This window comes from Plecotus auritus, assembly GCF_963455305.1.
Source record: "Plecotus auritus genome assembly, chromosome: 3".
In the NCBI taxonomy this organism is placed as follows: domain Eukaryota; kingdom Metazoa; phylum Chordata; class Mammalia; order Chiroptera; family Vespertilionidae; genus Plecotus; species Plecotus auritus.
Window position 1 is genome coordinate 161142177 of NC_137772.1, and position 17897 is coordinate 161160073.

The following is a 17897-nucleotide window of genomic DNA, read 5'->3' on the forward strand; positions in this document are numbered from 1 at the left end:
AGGAGTTATTTTTTTTTTTTTGGACCCAAAATAGAATGCATGTGCATTTCAATATCAGTGGATTGAAATTGTTTGACTTAATGTGGAATTTATGAATGGAAAGGAGAAAGACCTATCACTAAATTTGGAACATTGGAAGTTATTTTAGAAACCAACTTGAAAGGTTTTTGTGCAGTCTCAGAGTAGAGGATAAGACTGTGAATAATTCATATAGTCCTAGAAATAGTAATCAAATAATTTGAACAGTGATATAGCTTTTCATTTGGACTAATTGATTTTTTTTTAAAGTTCCTAACCAACTGTATTTTTTGTTTGCTTGTTTTCTGAATGTTTGTGTTAACTCTTGTGGGAGATCCTTGTGTTTGATGAAAATTCCATACCAAATGTTCATTTGTTGGCATTAACTGTGGAGTGAGTCTCCTGGTGCTGGCGGAAGGAGAAATGAGCTCCGCCTTCTTGTCAGTCTGTGAATGGATTGTGAAGGGTTTGTTAATTTGCTCTTTACTCCACTGGAGCAGATACAGATATTTGCTGTGTCGCAAGGCTTTTATTTGCATCATGCGAATAACGGTTTGGGGGAGGGTTATTTGGGAAATAGAATCATAAAGTACATTAAAAATAGAAATACTTGGCCTTGTTTGCTTTTGTTCCCCATCTCTTTAGAAACAGTCTTGACTGTGTTGCTTTCCAGCCAAGTCCTGTTTTGGAAAGGGTAATTAAAGGGGCCGGAACTCCTTTGCCCCATGGTCTGCCTGCCAGAGCTCTTTCCCTCAGCCCTTCTTGCATTTCACCTCTAAACCTAGCCGGCCTTGACCCTCATGGATGTGTAAAGTACCACAGACGCCTGCCTTTCTGACACTATCAAAAGGCTGCTTCCCTGAGAGATGTAAAAATATTATTCTCTACTGCATCCCAAAGATAATCTGCATCCTTCCTTTGCCTTTCTTTTTTAGTTGTTGTTATTAAAAGAACATGGTATATGATACACACATTTGTTCCTAAAGTCTGAGGGCAAGCATTTCACTTGCATTTCCAGTTAAGTGATTCACATGAAGCCCAGGGACGGAAGGGGGTGGGGGCGGCTGAACTGCCTGGAATGCATATCCCTTTGCCTAAAACTGGAGGCATCACGCGGTGCTTAGTGCTAGATTTATGGAATGGCTCTTCTCCCAGCGTCGTCCCTGCTTCCTACAATTTGGTGCTTTGTTGCTATCGAAACAGCCTTACTTTCTAAGCCATCGTGATGGTGCAGGGGGAGGGGGCTGTGGCGGGCAGGGGTGGTAGTAGTAGTGAATGACACAGCTCTGCCAGATGACAGCGGACCTCTGCATCAGCCAAGAGGAATTAAGCTTTGTCACTCCCCACTGGGACTACCTTTCTCCTGGTATGTGCGCAAGGAATTCGTAGGCTGCCGCTGCAGCCAGCAGAGCAGAGCCCCGAGTACACTTGGCCACAGACAGCAGGGAGCAAGAATGATAGCTGTCTCTTTCAAATGCCGCTGTCAAATTCTGAGGCGACTTACTAAAGGTACCGTGGTTCTCTTCCTATTCACTCACCGAGTCTGTTGCGGTGGCCTATAAACACAGTTTAATGGTTTTTACTTTCAAATATGACCGTCTTTTCAGTTTACTGTCAGGCAACAAAGAACTCAGTGAAATATGTATAGATGTATATGTGCAGGTGACTCGGCTTGGCTTTCCCCTCTCAGCCTGGTTGTGTTCATGCTGAAATCATGAACCAGCTTGTATGTTTTTTCCCTTAACGACTTTATTCTTTCCTGAAAAGAAAATGTGTCTGGGTCCGGGACTGAAGTTATTATGGGAAACCATCGTTTTGCTTGCCGTTTCACTGGTCAAGAAGCATCAAGCATGTGTTACTGTCCTCTCCCTGATACTCTTACTGAATGCCATCGGCAGCCTCCGGACCCGCACAGCCGGTGAATCCACAGAATTATTATTTATCCTGTTAATGTCCAACATCTCATGAGCTTTTTCCCAGGACAGCACTAATTTTTTAATTTTAGAATTGCACGTTCATAAATGTAGGTAATTTGAAATGCTTTGGTCCTAGGTGGTATTCGAACTTTATTCGAAAGTGAAAATTGTTGCTCTGTGTCTTATCATCAAGTAGGACTGGCTTGAGATTGTCTCTCTTACAACTCTAAAATATTAATTCAGTCTCTAATATTGAAAATGTGTTTTTCTTTGAAATCACTCCATGCCATCTCATTTACTTTGTGTGCATTCCATCCCAAAGTTAGTGAATGGTGGCTTTAAAAAGGTAGCCTTAGGTATGTGTAGATATGTGAGCCCTCTTGTATTATTATTATTATTTTTTTTTAGAGAGAATTATTTTAAAAAAACAACAACTTTACTCTGGGTAAAAGTGTGTAGCTGAAAATGCCCCCCCCCCCTTTTTCTTTTAACCTGTAACATACGGCACTGTCGAGTAATTAATGGATGTAATTATGCTCTAGAAGCTCTGAACCTATAAATATGTTAATGGATGCTATTTCTATCAGTTTAGCTCGACATATCAGAATTCTTTGATCACCAGCAGTGCAGCTAAAAATGCAATTAATATTTTATTTGGCAGAAGAATGAGCACAAAGCAAATAGTGAGAAATAGATCAGTAACAAGAAAGAGAATAGATACTATAGCCCAACTGACCTAATGCATTTGCAAGTTGTTTGGATAGCAGAGCAAGTCCTTCCAAAGGTTCTTTGGGGGGGAATACAGGAAAGCAATCCATTTTAAACTAAGCTGTTAGTATGAAGTAGTAAATACTGTTTTGACTTTATCCTCTGCAATTGATACAAACGTGTAATTTCTGTTCATGAATTGCTATTAAAAGTCTATTCTTTATGTGGTGGTTTTGGCTAAGACTTTTAAAGCTCTCTTATTCAAAAAAGTTCTTTTACCTGATTTTAGCATTTACTTAGCTTGATGCTGAGAAGTTGATGCTTGTCTTACATTATAATCATGAAACAATCAATATTTTCTATTCGTGTATATCAGAAATTCTTTTCTAAATCCTACATACTAGAATGCAAGTGAAACCAAGCAATTTTTAGTTCTTACAAGTATTTTAAAGCTTTTTCCAGTTTTCTGAGTCTAATGGAAGCATCTATCTCATGCCGCAAATAGAGATTTAAGTGTTTACTAAGATAGTTGTTAAAGATCTAGATCAGCCCTGGCTCTGTTGGTTGTAGCATACTTCTGTGCACCAGAAGGTTGTGGGTTCAATTCCCAGTCAGGGCACATGCCCAGATTGCAGACCCCATCTCCGATTGGGGCGCATATGGGAGGCAACCGATCCCTGTTTCTTTCTCTCTCTCTCTCTCTCTCTCTCTCTCTCTCTCTCTCTCTCTCTCTCTCTCTCTCTCTCTCTCTCTCTCTCTCTCTCTTCCTCCCTAAGTAAAATACTAAGAATGTGAGGGCATATAGAAAATAGTTTCCCTTTAATTGCATACATCCTTTTTTCCTTAAGAGAATTCAAAAGATATTGTAATTGCCATACTGCTTTTTCTTATGGGTGACATCAACCACAAATAGCAAGGTCTTCTCAGAAACATGAAGCAGATCTTTTCCCCTTCTAAGAGCTCACAGAAAATTCAATTTCAAAATTTAAAAAAAAATCTACATCAGTGAAGAAAGTATTGATATCTTCTTCATAGTTGGTTGGTATTTCACTTTCCCCCCAATATTTTTATATCTGCTCTTTTTTATTTAGTATTTAGCTGAAGACTTCCAGTTGATGACTAAAATAAAATCTCTCTCCCTGGCCAGTGTGCCTCAGTGGTCTCCATCAAGGGCATGTACCTGGATTGCAGGTTCGATCTCTGGCCTGGTGTGGCACTGGGGGCAATTGGGAGGTGACCATTAGAGTGTCTCGCTCAAATAGATGTTTCTCTCTCTCTCTCTCTCCCTTCCACTCTCTCTGAAAATCAATGGAACACATACCCTTCGGTGAGAATTAACAACAACAAAAAATATCTCTATGGAATCAATTTGCTATCATTTGGCTCCTCTGCATGCTTGACTGGATGTTCAAATGTTGGCTAGGAATGTGCCCGAGTAATGGAACGCCAACCTTGCCATCCCCTGTTCAACAAAGTTCAAGTCCTACCTGTTGTTCTGAAATGGATGTATGAGTTCCAGCACCTCACCCCTACCTGGGGTGCTATTTTTCTTAGGCTGTAATACTGAAACCAAGAATTGTATGCAATTACAACCTTAAATGCCCCATCTTTTTCAGGGTAGTGTAGTGTGGCTATGCACTTGGATGAAATTTCTGTCCCATCCTTCCCACCCATACAACTCGCATATCCTCACCCTCAACCCTCAAGTACACATATTTCTTTATACTCATGAAGGCTGCACCTAATATACTTCCTCCAGATATTTACCTCAGTGCCCTGCACATAGTAGGTGCTCAGTAACTGTCTGTTGAAATGAATTGGGTTGGCATTCGTTGAAAGTGGTAGGACTTGAATTTTCTGTGAGCTCTTAGAAGGGGGAAAGATCTGCTTCATGTTTCTGAGAAGACCTTGCTATTTGTGGTTGATGTCACCCATAAGAAAAAGCAGTATAGCAATTACAATATCTTTTGAATTCTCTTAAGGAAAAAAGGATATATGCAATTAAAGGGAAACTATTTTCTATATGCACTCACATTCTTAGTATTTTACTTAGGTATTTTTTTTTTAGGTTTCTTTATTCATCTACTGTCCAATTAACAAATATCTATTGAATACTTGAATCCTGGACTGGGACATTTTATGGGATAATCAGAATTTTTAAACCTGGAGAGTATTATGCTAAGTGAAATAAGTCAAAGAAAGACAAATACCATATGATTTCACTTACATGTGGAATCTCATGAACAAAATAAACAAACAAAATAGAAACATACATAGATACAGAGAACAGACTAACAGCTGTCAGAGGGCAGGGAGCATGGGAGACTGGGTAAAATAGGTGAAGGTATTAAGAAAAAAATTATAGACATAGACAACAGTATGGTGATTACTAGAGGGAAAGAGGGAGGGGGGTACAAGAGAGTAAAGGGGGGATAAATGGTGATAAAAGGAGACTTAACTAAACATACAATACAATATACAGGTGATGTATTATATAATTGTACACCCGAAACCTATAATTTTATTAACCAACTAGAGGCCCGATGCACAAAATTCGTGCAAGAGTAGGCCTTCCTTCCCCCGCTGCCAGCACCGGCTTCCCTCTGGCACCTGGGACCTGGGCTTCCCTCGCAGCTCTGGCTTCGTCCAGAAGGTCATGCGGAAGGACGCCCAGTCTAATTAGCATACTACACTTTTATTATTATAGATGTCATCTCAATAATTAAAATAATAAATTATTATTTGGGAAGTGGTTTTAAAAGTTCTATAAAATTTATATTTTATAGACAAATCCTCTGGTCATCCCACATAGAAGCATGGCCCACGATAATATGGCAGGGCATATTTATGGTGAACTTATCACTTCTCAGACTTAAGAATTGAGTCCTTTTTCTTATTAAGTCTTCAAGGCAACATTTGTTTGCCTTATTGACCTCCTACCAAGGTAAAAAAAAGAACAAGAAAATAACCTTGTCTCCCAAGGCCGGTCCCTGCCCTTAAGACAGGAACTTTGGGCCACCGACAGACCCAGACTGTCAAATGTATTCTTTTACTTCTCATGCCGAAATCTAGAGAAGAGATAGTCTTCTGCCCCAGCTCTCATTCTCTCCCTCCAGAATGAGACTGTCTCCTGATTACCTAGCCTTGAAGACCAATCCAAAAATAATATTTTTTCAGCTTGCCAGCCACATCGGACAAAGGAATTTTCGTGAGCAAGTAAAGCCAGGCTTCTTGGCACCTACCTTCCAGCTGCCTACCTCCGAGAGCCCTGCTTCTTCTGCCAGGGGCTGCAGTACCTCCGGAGACGTGAACAGGTCCTTTGAGAAGGGAATACCTTTTCATGCGTTTACAGGCTTTGTTCTCTTTCTCTTGTCATGATGGTGTCGTCTCTTGCTTCTTGAGATTGGTTGGCTTCATATGCAAAGAATCATTTTCTGTCGTGATAACTGGTATTTCTCTATTTCTTTCTCACTGTTTTTAGCTCAGTGATCTGAACCACCATGCTCCACGGGCAATAGAGCTTTTATTCTGTCTGCCAAAATCAACATCAGCCAATACATACTCACGTTCCACAGAGGCCGTGGCTCTGGTAACCTTGTGGGTTTTGTCACCATTCACTTTATCTCCCTGTCTTCTTTCTACCTGCTCGAAACTGGTGCCCAAAAATTTGTCTTCATTTTAGTCTAGATTTCAAACTTGTTCATTATAACTGGTCTCACTGTCATTTTATTTTCTACTTGCTTTCTCTTCTGCTTCTTTCCAAACACACATATGGCCTAGAATAGAATTAACCCTCCCTGCCCCTTTCCATCAGCTTACTGCTGGCAGCCCGTTGCCCTGCATCCCAGTGGGGTGTCTGAGCTAGATGTTTGTGGCTGGCATCCAGCAGCTTCCTGCTGTGTGTGCCTTCTTTCTCTCTGCCTCTCTCCTGGATTTCTCCTCCCAAACTCGATATCCTTCCTTCTGTTCTGCTGCCTGGACATTCAGGGGCATTACTTAGCCACTGGCGCTGAGCAGGTTTAAAGGGCTTTGTTCTGATCACAGGCACATGCTCTTCCTTGAAGACTTTGCTCCTTACACTTCCCCCAATCTTGGAATCATCATGCTTGAAAGGGAAGGTCAGACATTAATCTAGGATTTGTCTCCCGAGAGATCTGAAACTCAACCATCTTAGACAGCCAGCAATCTTCATCTTAATTCTCTCCAACAGGGACAGTCTCACAATGTGTCTGATAACCTTTCAAAGGATTGTTCACGTGACCTCTGAATCCCCTTAAAGTTTAAAGTCTTTGATGCTCGTCTAATGTTTTAAAAAAGTTTTCTCTTCAGAAATTCATTTTCTATATGCAATTGCAATCAACTTCAACAATGCATTTACATTTTTTTTGTCTTAGTGAAAGAGAAAAGGAAGGTATTTCCTATCTCTTCCCTTCTGCAACATTCTTTTAATCCAAAGAACTTTGCATCAGTCATTGAGTTCAATGCCATTGTTCTGAACATGATTGCTTCTCTTCGGATAACCTCACATTTTCTGCTTAGATCCCCCTGCACTTTGCCATCCATCTGTGTCGAGTTGCACGGCTCCTCCAGCATTCTGTTCTAATGGCTTTCGTCCACTCTGTGATGTGATTCAGAATTGATTATCATCTAGGTTGAGAACACTCTCTCTCTCTGCTGGACTTCGTGTCTCCCATCTCCCCATCCTCCTTTCTTCTGCTAACCCACGCTGGCCTCCTCTGTCAGATCCTGCCATCTGGAACAGCTTGACTGTGTCTCTCCACCTCATTAACTTTCCGTCCCTTTTCAAATTTTACCTTTCTCCTTTCCCTGTACCTCTTAATTTCATCCCATCAAAGCTAGTTTATTTATCATTCCAGCCTATGAACTTTAAAAAATACTATGCACTTAAAAGTTAGTTCCCAAAATAAGATTGTCTTCTTTTGTTGGAGTTTGACCTATTGCTCGGGCATGGGGCATATGTCTCTCACAAATAGACCCCACTGAAATAGGAGAAATTCCATAACCGATCCCAGGCAGGTCTTGGGGTTCTCCCACAGCTGCTGATGGTGGTGGTGACTTTGATGGATTTCTGGCTGAGCTCCTAGTCCAGCCTTCTTAGGGGGTTCACATTGGACAGTGGTTTGGACCACGTTACTCCTAGTGGTCCGAAGCTTTTCATATGTGAAACTGCTGTACTTATAGTCACAGTTTTATTCTGCCCTCTTCCCTCCACCCACCGCCCCCCCCCTCCCACACACACACACACACACACACACACACACACACACCATCTTCTGGATAGGAATTGCATGTTAGAAATACTTTACCTCCTTCCAGGAGGCACCCATCCTTCTGATGGAGTATTTGGCTATCCCTCATATAACCTATGAACAAGAAGTCCATACCCTTCTGAAATGACAGTGGCTGATCAGGAAGGAAGGAAAAGCTGACATTACTGAGAAAAGAGAGGTCAATTTAGGATAGGCATTCTAATATATTAGTCTCTATGCTTTGGAAAAATGAGAACCAATGTTTCATTCTAATATTCTACGTGGAAACTATAGACCTGCCCACCTAGAATATTAAGAGAACTCAACTAAGGCAATGCATCATGAGTTCTTCACATTCCATATGGTATCCTATATAATAAAGAGGTAATATGCAAATTGACCAACACACACTCACAAAGATGGCTGCCTATGACCAGGCCAGCAGGGGGGTTAGTGAGGGACGACCAAATGACTGAACAGCAGGCTGCATGGGGCGACCAGGCCAGCAGGGGGGTAGGTGAGGGACAACCAAATGACTGAATAGCAGCTTGCGTGAGGCAACCAGGTCGGCAGGGGGGTTAGTGAGGGACAACCAAACGACTGAACAACAGGCTGCATGGGGAGACCAGGCTGGCAGGGGGTGGGGCTGTGAGGGGCGACCAGGCCAGCAAGCGGGGCAGTTGGGGGCAACCAGGCCAGCAGAGGGGGCCCTTAGGGGTGACCAGGCCAGCAGAGGGGGACAGTTGGGGGCAACCAGGCCGGCGGGGGGGTGGTGCAGTTGGGGGCAATTAGGCTGCCAGGGGGCAGTGAGAGGTGACTAGGCTGGCAGGGGGGTCAGTTGAGGGTGACCAGGCTGGGGGGGCAGTTAGGGGCGACCAGGCTGGCAGAGGGGGGAAGTTGGGGGCAACCTGGCTGGCAGCAGGGGGCAGTTAGGGCCGATCAGGCCGGCATGCAGAGGCAGTGAGGGGTGATCAGGCTGGCAGCAGGGGGGCAGTTAGCAGTGACCAGGCAGGCAGGCAGGCAGGTGAGCGTTTAGGAGCCAGCAGTCCCAGATTGTGAGAGGGATGTCCGACTGCTGGTTTAGGCCCGATCCCTGGGATTGGAGAGGGTGCAGGCTGGGCTGAGGGGACCCCCCCCCCATGCACAAATTTCATGCACCAGGCCTCTAGTTGGGGCAATAGAACTGACTTGGAAGTGAGATGTCTGATCCTGTCTCAGCTCTTCTGCTTTTACCTGTGTGGCAGAAAAAAACAACTGAGCCTCCTCACTGAATCTCAGGTTTCACATTGATAAATTAAAATCATTTGTGGAAAGTTTCATATGGTTATATGTTCATGTTAGCTATAAGAAGATAGTTTGATTTAAATTTTCTACTGTGATTGATGTATTTGAATTTTTTTTTTACCTTAATAAAGTCACTTTATTCTGGCAGGAACATACTTTTGGTAATTTCCCACTATTGTAGAGAAGATGAAATATGGTATTCTGGTAATTTCTAAGAATATAAGGATGCAGTCAATGTTTAGATCCCTCTTTCTCTTTTTCCTCTCAAGTTTATGTAGTCTCTTGGCATTATTTTGCTCATATACCTGAGGATTACATGTAAAACTAAAAATTAATAATCTATGTCTTATTAAATCTACAGAAGAAAATATTTTGTGCAAAATTTCCTTTTGTAATTGCTTTATTAAAGTCTCAATACCATATATAATTTTAAAAAACCCATGTCTCAGAAGTTTATTACATTTATCTTCTTGAAGGATATTACTTCACCCTTCAGATGCAAAGAGGAACTTTGACCTTGCCTTTACAAAAGCAATAAAAACAAAATGCTTTCATATTTCTTAGTCATTGATAACCACCTACATTCAGACAAGGCCTCTTAGGCTATTAGAAAATGGGAAAAAGGCTTCTTATTACTAATTCATATTAGGTTATTAAATAGCTGAATATATGACAAAGCACTATAATTAAAATTTGTACTAAGAAAAGTTTCTGTGCAATTTTAAAATAAAGACGAATTAGGATTAAAGGTAAAACGTAATGCCGCTAAAGATCTGTTGCCAGTGTTATAATGGGAACAACACTGTGTGGAGGAGGAGGAGACAAGTTGACTTACAGTTTATTCCATGTGCTGTTTACTGAGATTTGAAATTATACTATGTATACAATATATTTGCCCTACATTTTCTTCTTAATATTATACCCACTTGTGCATATTAGCGCACACTTGCCATAGGAAAATGTTACCGTCTCCATTGTATTCCATTGCTGGATCACCACACTTAACAGATCTGCGTATTCAAAATCTTCACGCTAATAAAGGATGGTTTTGAATATCTTAAAAATTTTTTTTGTGTTTTAAATTGTTACCTTAGTGTATCTACTGATATGTATTTCCTGAGAATTGTATTTTGGATGCATATCCAACACATTTTCTCAAAGGCTTTTCTAAGTCAATAAAGTTGATAGAAATTTAGTGAGGGAAGCAGCCTTTGGATGCCATTAATATCCAAAAACAAAAACAAAAACAAAAAAAAAGCAAACATGGTATTTCAAACAGGGGAGAGAGCGCAGCCTACCTTAACTAAGAGAATGAGACAGAAACGGCCACTTGGATTTGGAAGAGGGTCACGCTGACCGTTGAGGACAGTATCAGCAGGGTAGTGATGTCCACAGTCAGATTAGGAGGGTTTCAGGCATACCTAGGGGCTGGGAGTGCAGCTCACTCTTCCAGTAGGCAGTGAAGGCCAGGCTAACACTGAGCAGTAGCCTCTGGGGGTGGGGGGTGAGGCTGCAGGGAATAGGGAAGGGTATGACAGAATAGGAGAGATCTGAGCATTTTTTTAGGAGAAGAAGGAACCAGCAGAGAGGTGGAACAGTAAGATGTAAAAAAAAAAAAAAAAAAAAAAAAAGATGTGCACCAGAGGAGGGATGACCCCTAGAACAATGTGAGGCTGGGTGAATGGAATGAGGACCATGCTGATGGGGGATGCAGATGGACGCCAGCCTGGCCAGCGAGAGGAACACTTATGTCATACAGATGGGAATGGGAAAGCACAGGAAGAAAGACTTAAAGTAGACAGTAAGGAAATTAGCCTGACTTGACTTTGTTAATAAATTAGAAGAAGATTCTAAAACTCATATATATTTTTTAAAATATATGTCTTCCTTTTTCCCCATTGACTCTTTCTAGTCCGCACCCTCCCCCCACTCCAGGCCTTCACTGCACTATTGTCTGTCCATGGGCTATGCATATATGCATATAAATTCTTTGGTTAATCTCTTCCCACCCCCCACCCTCTTCCCTCTGAAATTCTTCAGTCTGTTGTATGCTTCAATGTCTCTGGATCTATTTTTTTGTCAGTTCACTTTGTTCATTAGATTCCGCATATAAGAGAGATCTTGTGATACTTGTCTTTCTCTGACTGGCTTATTTCACTTAACACAATGCTCTCCACAGTCTCTCCATGCTATCTCAAAGGGTAAGAGATCCTTCTTTGTTGTAGCTGCATAGTATTCCATTGTGTAAATGTATCACATCTTTTTTACCCACTCATCTACGATGGACACTTGGGCTGTTTCCAGATCTTAATGCAGCTGTGAATATAGGGGTGCATATATTCTTTCTCACTAGTGTTTCAGGATTCTTAGGATATAAACCTAAATGTGGGATCACTAGGTCAAATGGCAGTTCCACTTTTAATTTTTTTGAGGACACTCCATACTGTTTTCCATAGTGGCTGCACCAGTCTGCATTCCCATCAACAGTGCACTAGTGTTCCCTTTTCTGCACATCCTTGCCAGCACTTGTCATTTATTGATTTGTTGATAGTAGTCATTCTGGCAGGTGTGAGGTAGCACCTCATTGGTGTTTGAATTTGCATCTCTCTGATGATCAATGACTTTGAGCACTTTTTCATATGGTGGCCATCTGTATGTCCTCTTTGGAGAAGTGTCTACTTATGTCCTTTGCCCATTTTTTAATTGGATTATTTGTCTTCATATTCTTATGAGCTCCTAAACCAGGGGTTTCTAAATTGTCTCTGTATTGGATCACCTGAAGAGCTTAAAAAAATAATGGCACCTGTGTCAATCCAGAGATTGTGATTAAATTGACTGGGGATGTGGTCTATGCTTTGGAGTTTTTAAAAATTCCTCAGGTGGTTCTGCTGTGCAGAAGGATTTGGAAGCTTAATTAGATGTAACACTGGACCGTTGGACGTGTTTCAACCAGAGACAAATCCAGGAATTTGATTCAATTGCTGGGAGGGAGAAATGGAACAGATTAGCCTTCCTGTGACTTTGAAGGCAGACCCCCATATGAATATGGAAATGGAGCCAAAAGAAAGAGACACCTGGTCCCAGTGTCAGAGTCTCTGGACAAAAACTATTTTAAGTGAGCTCTCAGCTCTACCCCTGGATTTCTTCAGTTACATTAGCTAATAATGACCCTTAACACCTAAGCTAATTAAAGCCAGGTGTTTCTGTCAGTTGCAATCAAAAGCAGCCAGAAATGGTTACTAGTATAACACATCTTCGTGTATACATTTTTATGAGTTTTTAAAATACAGTTTAAAAATCACAACTGGCTCAACCCTTGTGGACTCGTGAATCCCTCACGATGCACAGAACACCAGGACAGCCTCAACTAATCTTGGTCCCCCAACTCCATGTTGGGTGATGAACACCACTGCTAATTCAGAATTTTCATTGGAGCTTTTTGTTTAGTGGACCATTGATCTACTGCCCCGCTTCTGCCCACTTGGCCGTCCACATCAGCATAAACTAGAAGGCATGTTGAGATAGGGATGGAATGTTTTGTTTCCATGTGATTTTCCTGTCCTTACTATTCCAGGAGCCAAGGCTCCTCGCTTTCCCTCCTGCCTAAGCAGAAGGTGCTTGTTTAAAGAGCACAGTTACAGAGCAGGGTCATAAACTTGTGCTGCTGGGCTATATGGAGTGCACTGTTTCTCGGGGCATCATCAGCTCTTCTCCTTACTCCCTCTTTCCTTCTTTCAGTGCCTTCCCCCTTCCAATTCTAACTGGCATAGACGCTGACTTATGGTGAGCGATTGCACCCGCATTTGTATCCTGCAGGAAGTCTGTCGTCCCAGCATGACTAGTTGCATGCTGGAGCCCGCTTGTACTGGCCTAAAGAGCCAAGGGTTAAATTTTCAAGAGTTTTGTGAGCCAGTTGTTGAACACATCTATTATTAAACTTTATTACATATAAACTTGCAGTTAAATGAATTATATTAAAAACAAAGGTAATACTCAAAATTCCTTACTTCCTAATTATTACTTAATATTATTTTACTCCATTTGATTATGTATACTGCCGAGGTCTGTGTATCAGTATTGTGCAAATACTATATAATAATGTGCTACTGCACATCTCTTACCAATTCCCCATCCAGTGACATCATGTTAATAGTTTGAAATTGGCTATGTTGTGAGTATTTTACACCATGGAAATTGGCAAATGCTGTAAATCAGGGCTTCTCCGTAAGCCTCTGAAAGTCAGTTGTTAATCATTTATCAACATACTACTGAATAGGTATCTCCACTCTATTTATTGGTAAAACCTGTGCACATGTCTTTCTTTATGCTCTCTAAATGAGATAGTGACTATCTGCTTATCTGTATAATAGAGGCCTGGTGCATGAATTTGTGCACAGGTGGGGTCTCTAGACCTGGCCAGCGATCAGGGCCCATCGGGGCCAGGCTGATCAGGGCTGGGCTGATCCGGGCCTGCAGGCTGGGGGAGGGACAGAGGGCGGGACCGCTGGGGGTTGGCCTGCCCCGGGGGAGGGACCGTGGAGCCAACCTCCTCCTGCAGCTTTTCTCCTGGGAAAGGGCCATGTCTGCTGCCACCCACCCCTAGTTCCCCATTCCAGCCCAGGGCCCAAAGGCCCCGGTGGGGTTGGGAGAGGAGGTGACAGTCGCTGGGCCAGGCACAGAAGAAATGGATGCCAGACGCTGATGCTGCCATTGGCGCCCTGCCACCATGCAGTTCCCCGCCTCCCCCCCTCCTCCTTCTCTCGTAACCGTACCACCACCACCACAGTGGGTGGGTGGCCTCTAGGGAAGGGAGAGGACAGGAGCAAGACAAACGCTTGTGTTGAGGGCTGACTTTCAGTAGATCATAGCGAGGGAGCTGCTCAGCTACATATAAAACCCTGACCCAGAAGCAGGTTGTCTACAAATAGTTTAGCACCAGGGGCCGATGGGGGCTGATTGGCCGGGGGAGAGACCATGGGTGATTCGCCGGCCGCAAGAGGTTGGCTGTGGGAGAGCACTGACCACCAGGGGGCAGCTCCTGCATTGAGCATCTGCCCCCGGTTGTCAGTGCATGTCATAGCGTCTGGTCAATTGGTCATTCTGGTCCTTCAGTAGTAATTGTCGCTTAGGCTTTTAGATAGATAGATACATAGATAGATAGATAGATAGATAGATAGATAGATAGATAGATAGATAGATAGATGATAGATAGATAACAATGAGACTATGAATTCCTTGACATTAGTGTGCATCTTTACTTATTATTATGTCACCAGCAAGTACACAGAATTTGGTACTAAGAAAATGCCATGTTGAATGGATAGTATTAATTTCTACAGATCTCTTGCATTAATCAACTTCACGTGTTCCCTGTGGATTTGGAAAGTTTCAAACAACTCCTTCCCTTTTACCAGAGCTCTTGATTTTAGAAAATATTCTTTCAGGTTTTCACATCACATGAGGAAGCCCTGGGACTTTTCCAAGGCACTTCAGCATCACCTAACACCTACTCACTCTTCCCTTCTTCCCCTCCTCCTCCCAAGCCTGCTCAGGGCCATCTGGGGGAAGACATTGGCAGGAGGCCAGGAACAGCATCCTGGAGCTTGGAGGCTGAAGGGCAAACTGTGGTTAGATTTTGCATGACCAAATTCCCAGTGGAATTCAATCTGGGGAATATCTAGGACCCACCAAGTTTCTGATTGAATTGAGTCTTTCCCATGCTAAGTGACTAAATACAGATAAAAAATGAATTCTTTTATTGCCTTTAGTTTCTAAATGGTCGGTTGGTCAATTTGGTTCCTATGCTGTGAAGATTCATTTGTAATGTCTCAGATCAAGGCAGTTTCCGAAGAGTATTACTTCCTAATGATATTTTTATGTAGATGATATTTGTTTGTTTTAAGTGTATGCCTCCAAAATGTTAAAAATCTATATAAGGATTAGGGGCTCAAGGCATATTGTCCCCCCAAAAAAAACCCTTTTTCCTCTGCTACATCCCAAATGTCAACATGAATGTAAAAAATTGCAGTTCTACAAATTGGAGGAGTGGATTTCAAGAGACCAGAGATTTTCAGAAATTTCTGAACGATGGAAAGTGGATAAACCAACACAGACATTACAGTCCAGAGCAAATACAAGGGATGTGGAGGGGAGAGTGGTGCTTTCTGGCATTGGAGCCTCACAGACTACAAACATGTGTTGGTTTGGGAGATCAGGAAGAAGAAGAGGGTAGAAAATAAGGTAATATTTTGAAGGCTGCAACAGCTGGAAAAGTCAGCCTGCCTCCCTTTTAATCACCCTCCGTTATAGTATTGTTCCCTAATCTAAAACCAGAAAATCAATCTTTGAAGAAACTCAAGGATTTGCAGAGACGATGAGCCCCAGAGCAAAGCCCTGCCCATTTTGGCATGAAGTTAGTGAGGAATAGGGAGGTATAACGTGCCTGCCTGCCTTGCCGTCTGTCCTCAGCCAAGGCTCTCACATAAAGCCTGCAGGGATCATGCCCTGTCATTCTGAGGAGAGGTTGGTTAAGAAAACATACCTGTGTAACTCATAATAGCTACTTGTATCAAGCAATCTAGTTCTTTATTAATAAGTATAAGATGATGATCACTGACATTTGAGGACTGACAACTGACCTAAAGGAAGAAGAAGCAATTCGGGAACAAATATATTCTATAAAAGTCTAAGTAGAAGCATCAGAAACATTGAAAAAGGTATTACATACATAAAGCAAGACCAGCTATAATGATAAGTGGGGAAAGAGAAATATACAGAATTCTTAAAATATGAAAATACGACTGCTAAAGTAAATATTCATTAAAAGAAAATGTTGACAAAATAAAGGCAGATATTTGCAAAAAGTAGGCATCTAGAAGGTGAATTGGAAAGACACAACAACCACCTAAAAAGACATGGAGAGAGCAGAAGGAAGAAAGGAGAAGAAATGATAATGGAAATTGTATGTAAATTCCTGAAATTAAAGAACATTTTCAGATTGAAAGGGCCCACTGAGCCCTAATCTGTATGACTGAAGAAAGACCTAGACAAATTCTCTTGAAATGCCAGGCATGAAAAAGAGAAGAGCCTAAGATCTTCTCAAGATAAATAAAAATAGATTTCCTGTAAGGGAATAAGAATCAACATACATTGGACTTTCTATCAACACTAGATCCTAGAAAAATTTTTTCAATGCTTGCAAAGTTCTGAGAAAGTATGCTTTTAAACCTGGGACTGTCACTCAAGGGTGATCATAAAATAAAGACATTTTTAGGCATGCAGTAACTCAGACAATTCATATTCAACATGCACGTTTAGAAATAACTACCTGAGAATATACTTAAGCAAAACACACACACACCCTGAATCTGGGAGAGAGGAACGTGTAAAAGTCGAGGAGCCGTGGATCTAATGTAAGAGTGCACTGGAAAGATGCCCCAGAATGGCAACTGTGTAGTAGAGAGCAGTTCATCCAAGTCAGGAGAAGAGCATCTTCACAAGAATGTGGATTTTTTATAACAATTAATGAATAAGTTGGGTAAAATTAATGATGAAGTAGAGATATAAGTATTCTTTTGTCAACCAGATAAAGTAAGGCAGTTAGAAACCCTAAAGAGTACAAAAGCTGGAAATGTAAAAGGGTCATATTTTTGAGCCATGGTTGGAGAATGACATTGACCTTTATACTTGAAATATTCTCCATTGAGTAGCACAGATTTGGTATTAGAGAATTGCACTTCCTGCTTTAGAGATTTCATCACATTATTTTACTTTGTAATGAATAATAATTATTGAATCAATTTGATATTGTCATTTATTAGATTTTTATTTTTACAGTCTGTATAGAGGAAGCACAAAATTGAATTATAATTACAGAAAAGAATGTAAATATTTTAAACTTGTAGAACATAAAGATAATTATATACCAAATAAACTTAGAGATTTATGGAGGAAAGTACAGGACTACTAATCTCAATTTATGTAGAATATATTTAAGGTACTATGTGAAGTTTACACCTTAAAAAAAAAAGACTACAATAAAAAAGACTGACCCTATCAAGTACTGGCCTGGATATGAGGCAAGTGGAATTTTCGTATACTTCTTATGGAAGTATAATTTGGTACTACCACTTTTGGAAAACTGTTTAGTAATATCTAAATATGACATAGCAATTCCAGTCCTCATTTTATACACAACAAAAATTCATAAAATATGACTCAAAGTACTTGCTCAAGGATGGTCATTGCAGCACTATTTACACTGACACAGAGTGGAAGCAACCCAGATATCCCTTAATAGTAGAATGGATAAGTGCATGATGGTATCTAATAGCACACAGTATATAATTTAAAAGAATGCACTGTTGCAACATGCAACTAAATGGGCGAATCTCGCAAGCATAATGTTAAGTGAAAGAAGCTAAATACAAAGAGTATATGATTCATTTATTAAAAAGTCTAAAAACACTGAAAACCGATATATGACGATAGACATAAAAACAGTGGTGGAGACAGGGATTCAGTGCTGGTCTCTATCTTAAACTGAGTGTGATAACATGGGTGTGTGTGTGAAAATTATCTCGCTGTTCACTTTTGATTTGTGCACTTTCAATGTGTATACTGTATTTCATGAAAAGGTTTATTTTTAAAAACGAAAGTTTAAAGTACATTACATTTCATAAATATAACTAAAGGAAAAACT

At 41.1% G+C, this 17897-nt stretch overlaps 1 protein-coding gene across 14 annotated transcripts in view; it reads left to right on the forward strand.

Moving 5' to 3' along the window:
* Positions 1-17897, forward strand: part of GRIP1 (glutamate receptor interacting protein 1) — a 708576-nt gene that overhangs the window by 435802 nt on the left and 254877 nt on the right. For 3 of the 14 annotated variants that reach the window (XM_080659313.1, XM_080659311.1, XM_080659315.1), the window contains exon 1: positions 1407-1527. The exons of 6 other annotated variants lie outside the window; for them this stretch is intronic. In XM_080659313.1, the coding sequence (XP_080515439.1) occupies positions 1473-1527 (55 nt within the window). In that variant the 5' untranslated portion in view covers positions 1407-1472. Of the gene's footprint in view, positions 1-1385; positions 1528-17897 lie in introns of those variants that run through there. 5 more of the 14 variants (XM_080659307.1, XM_080659310.1, XM_080659317.1 and 2 more) reach the window with 3 other exon arrangements.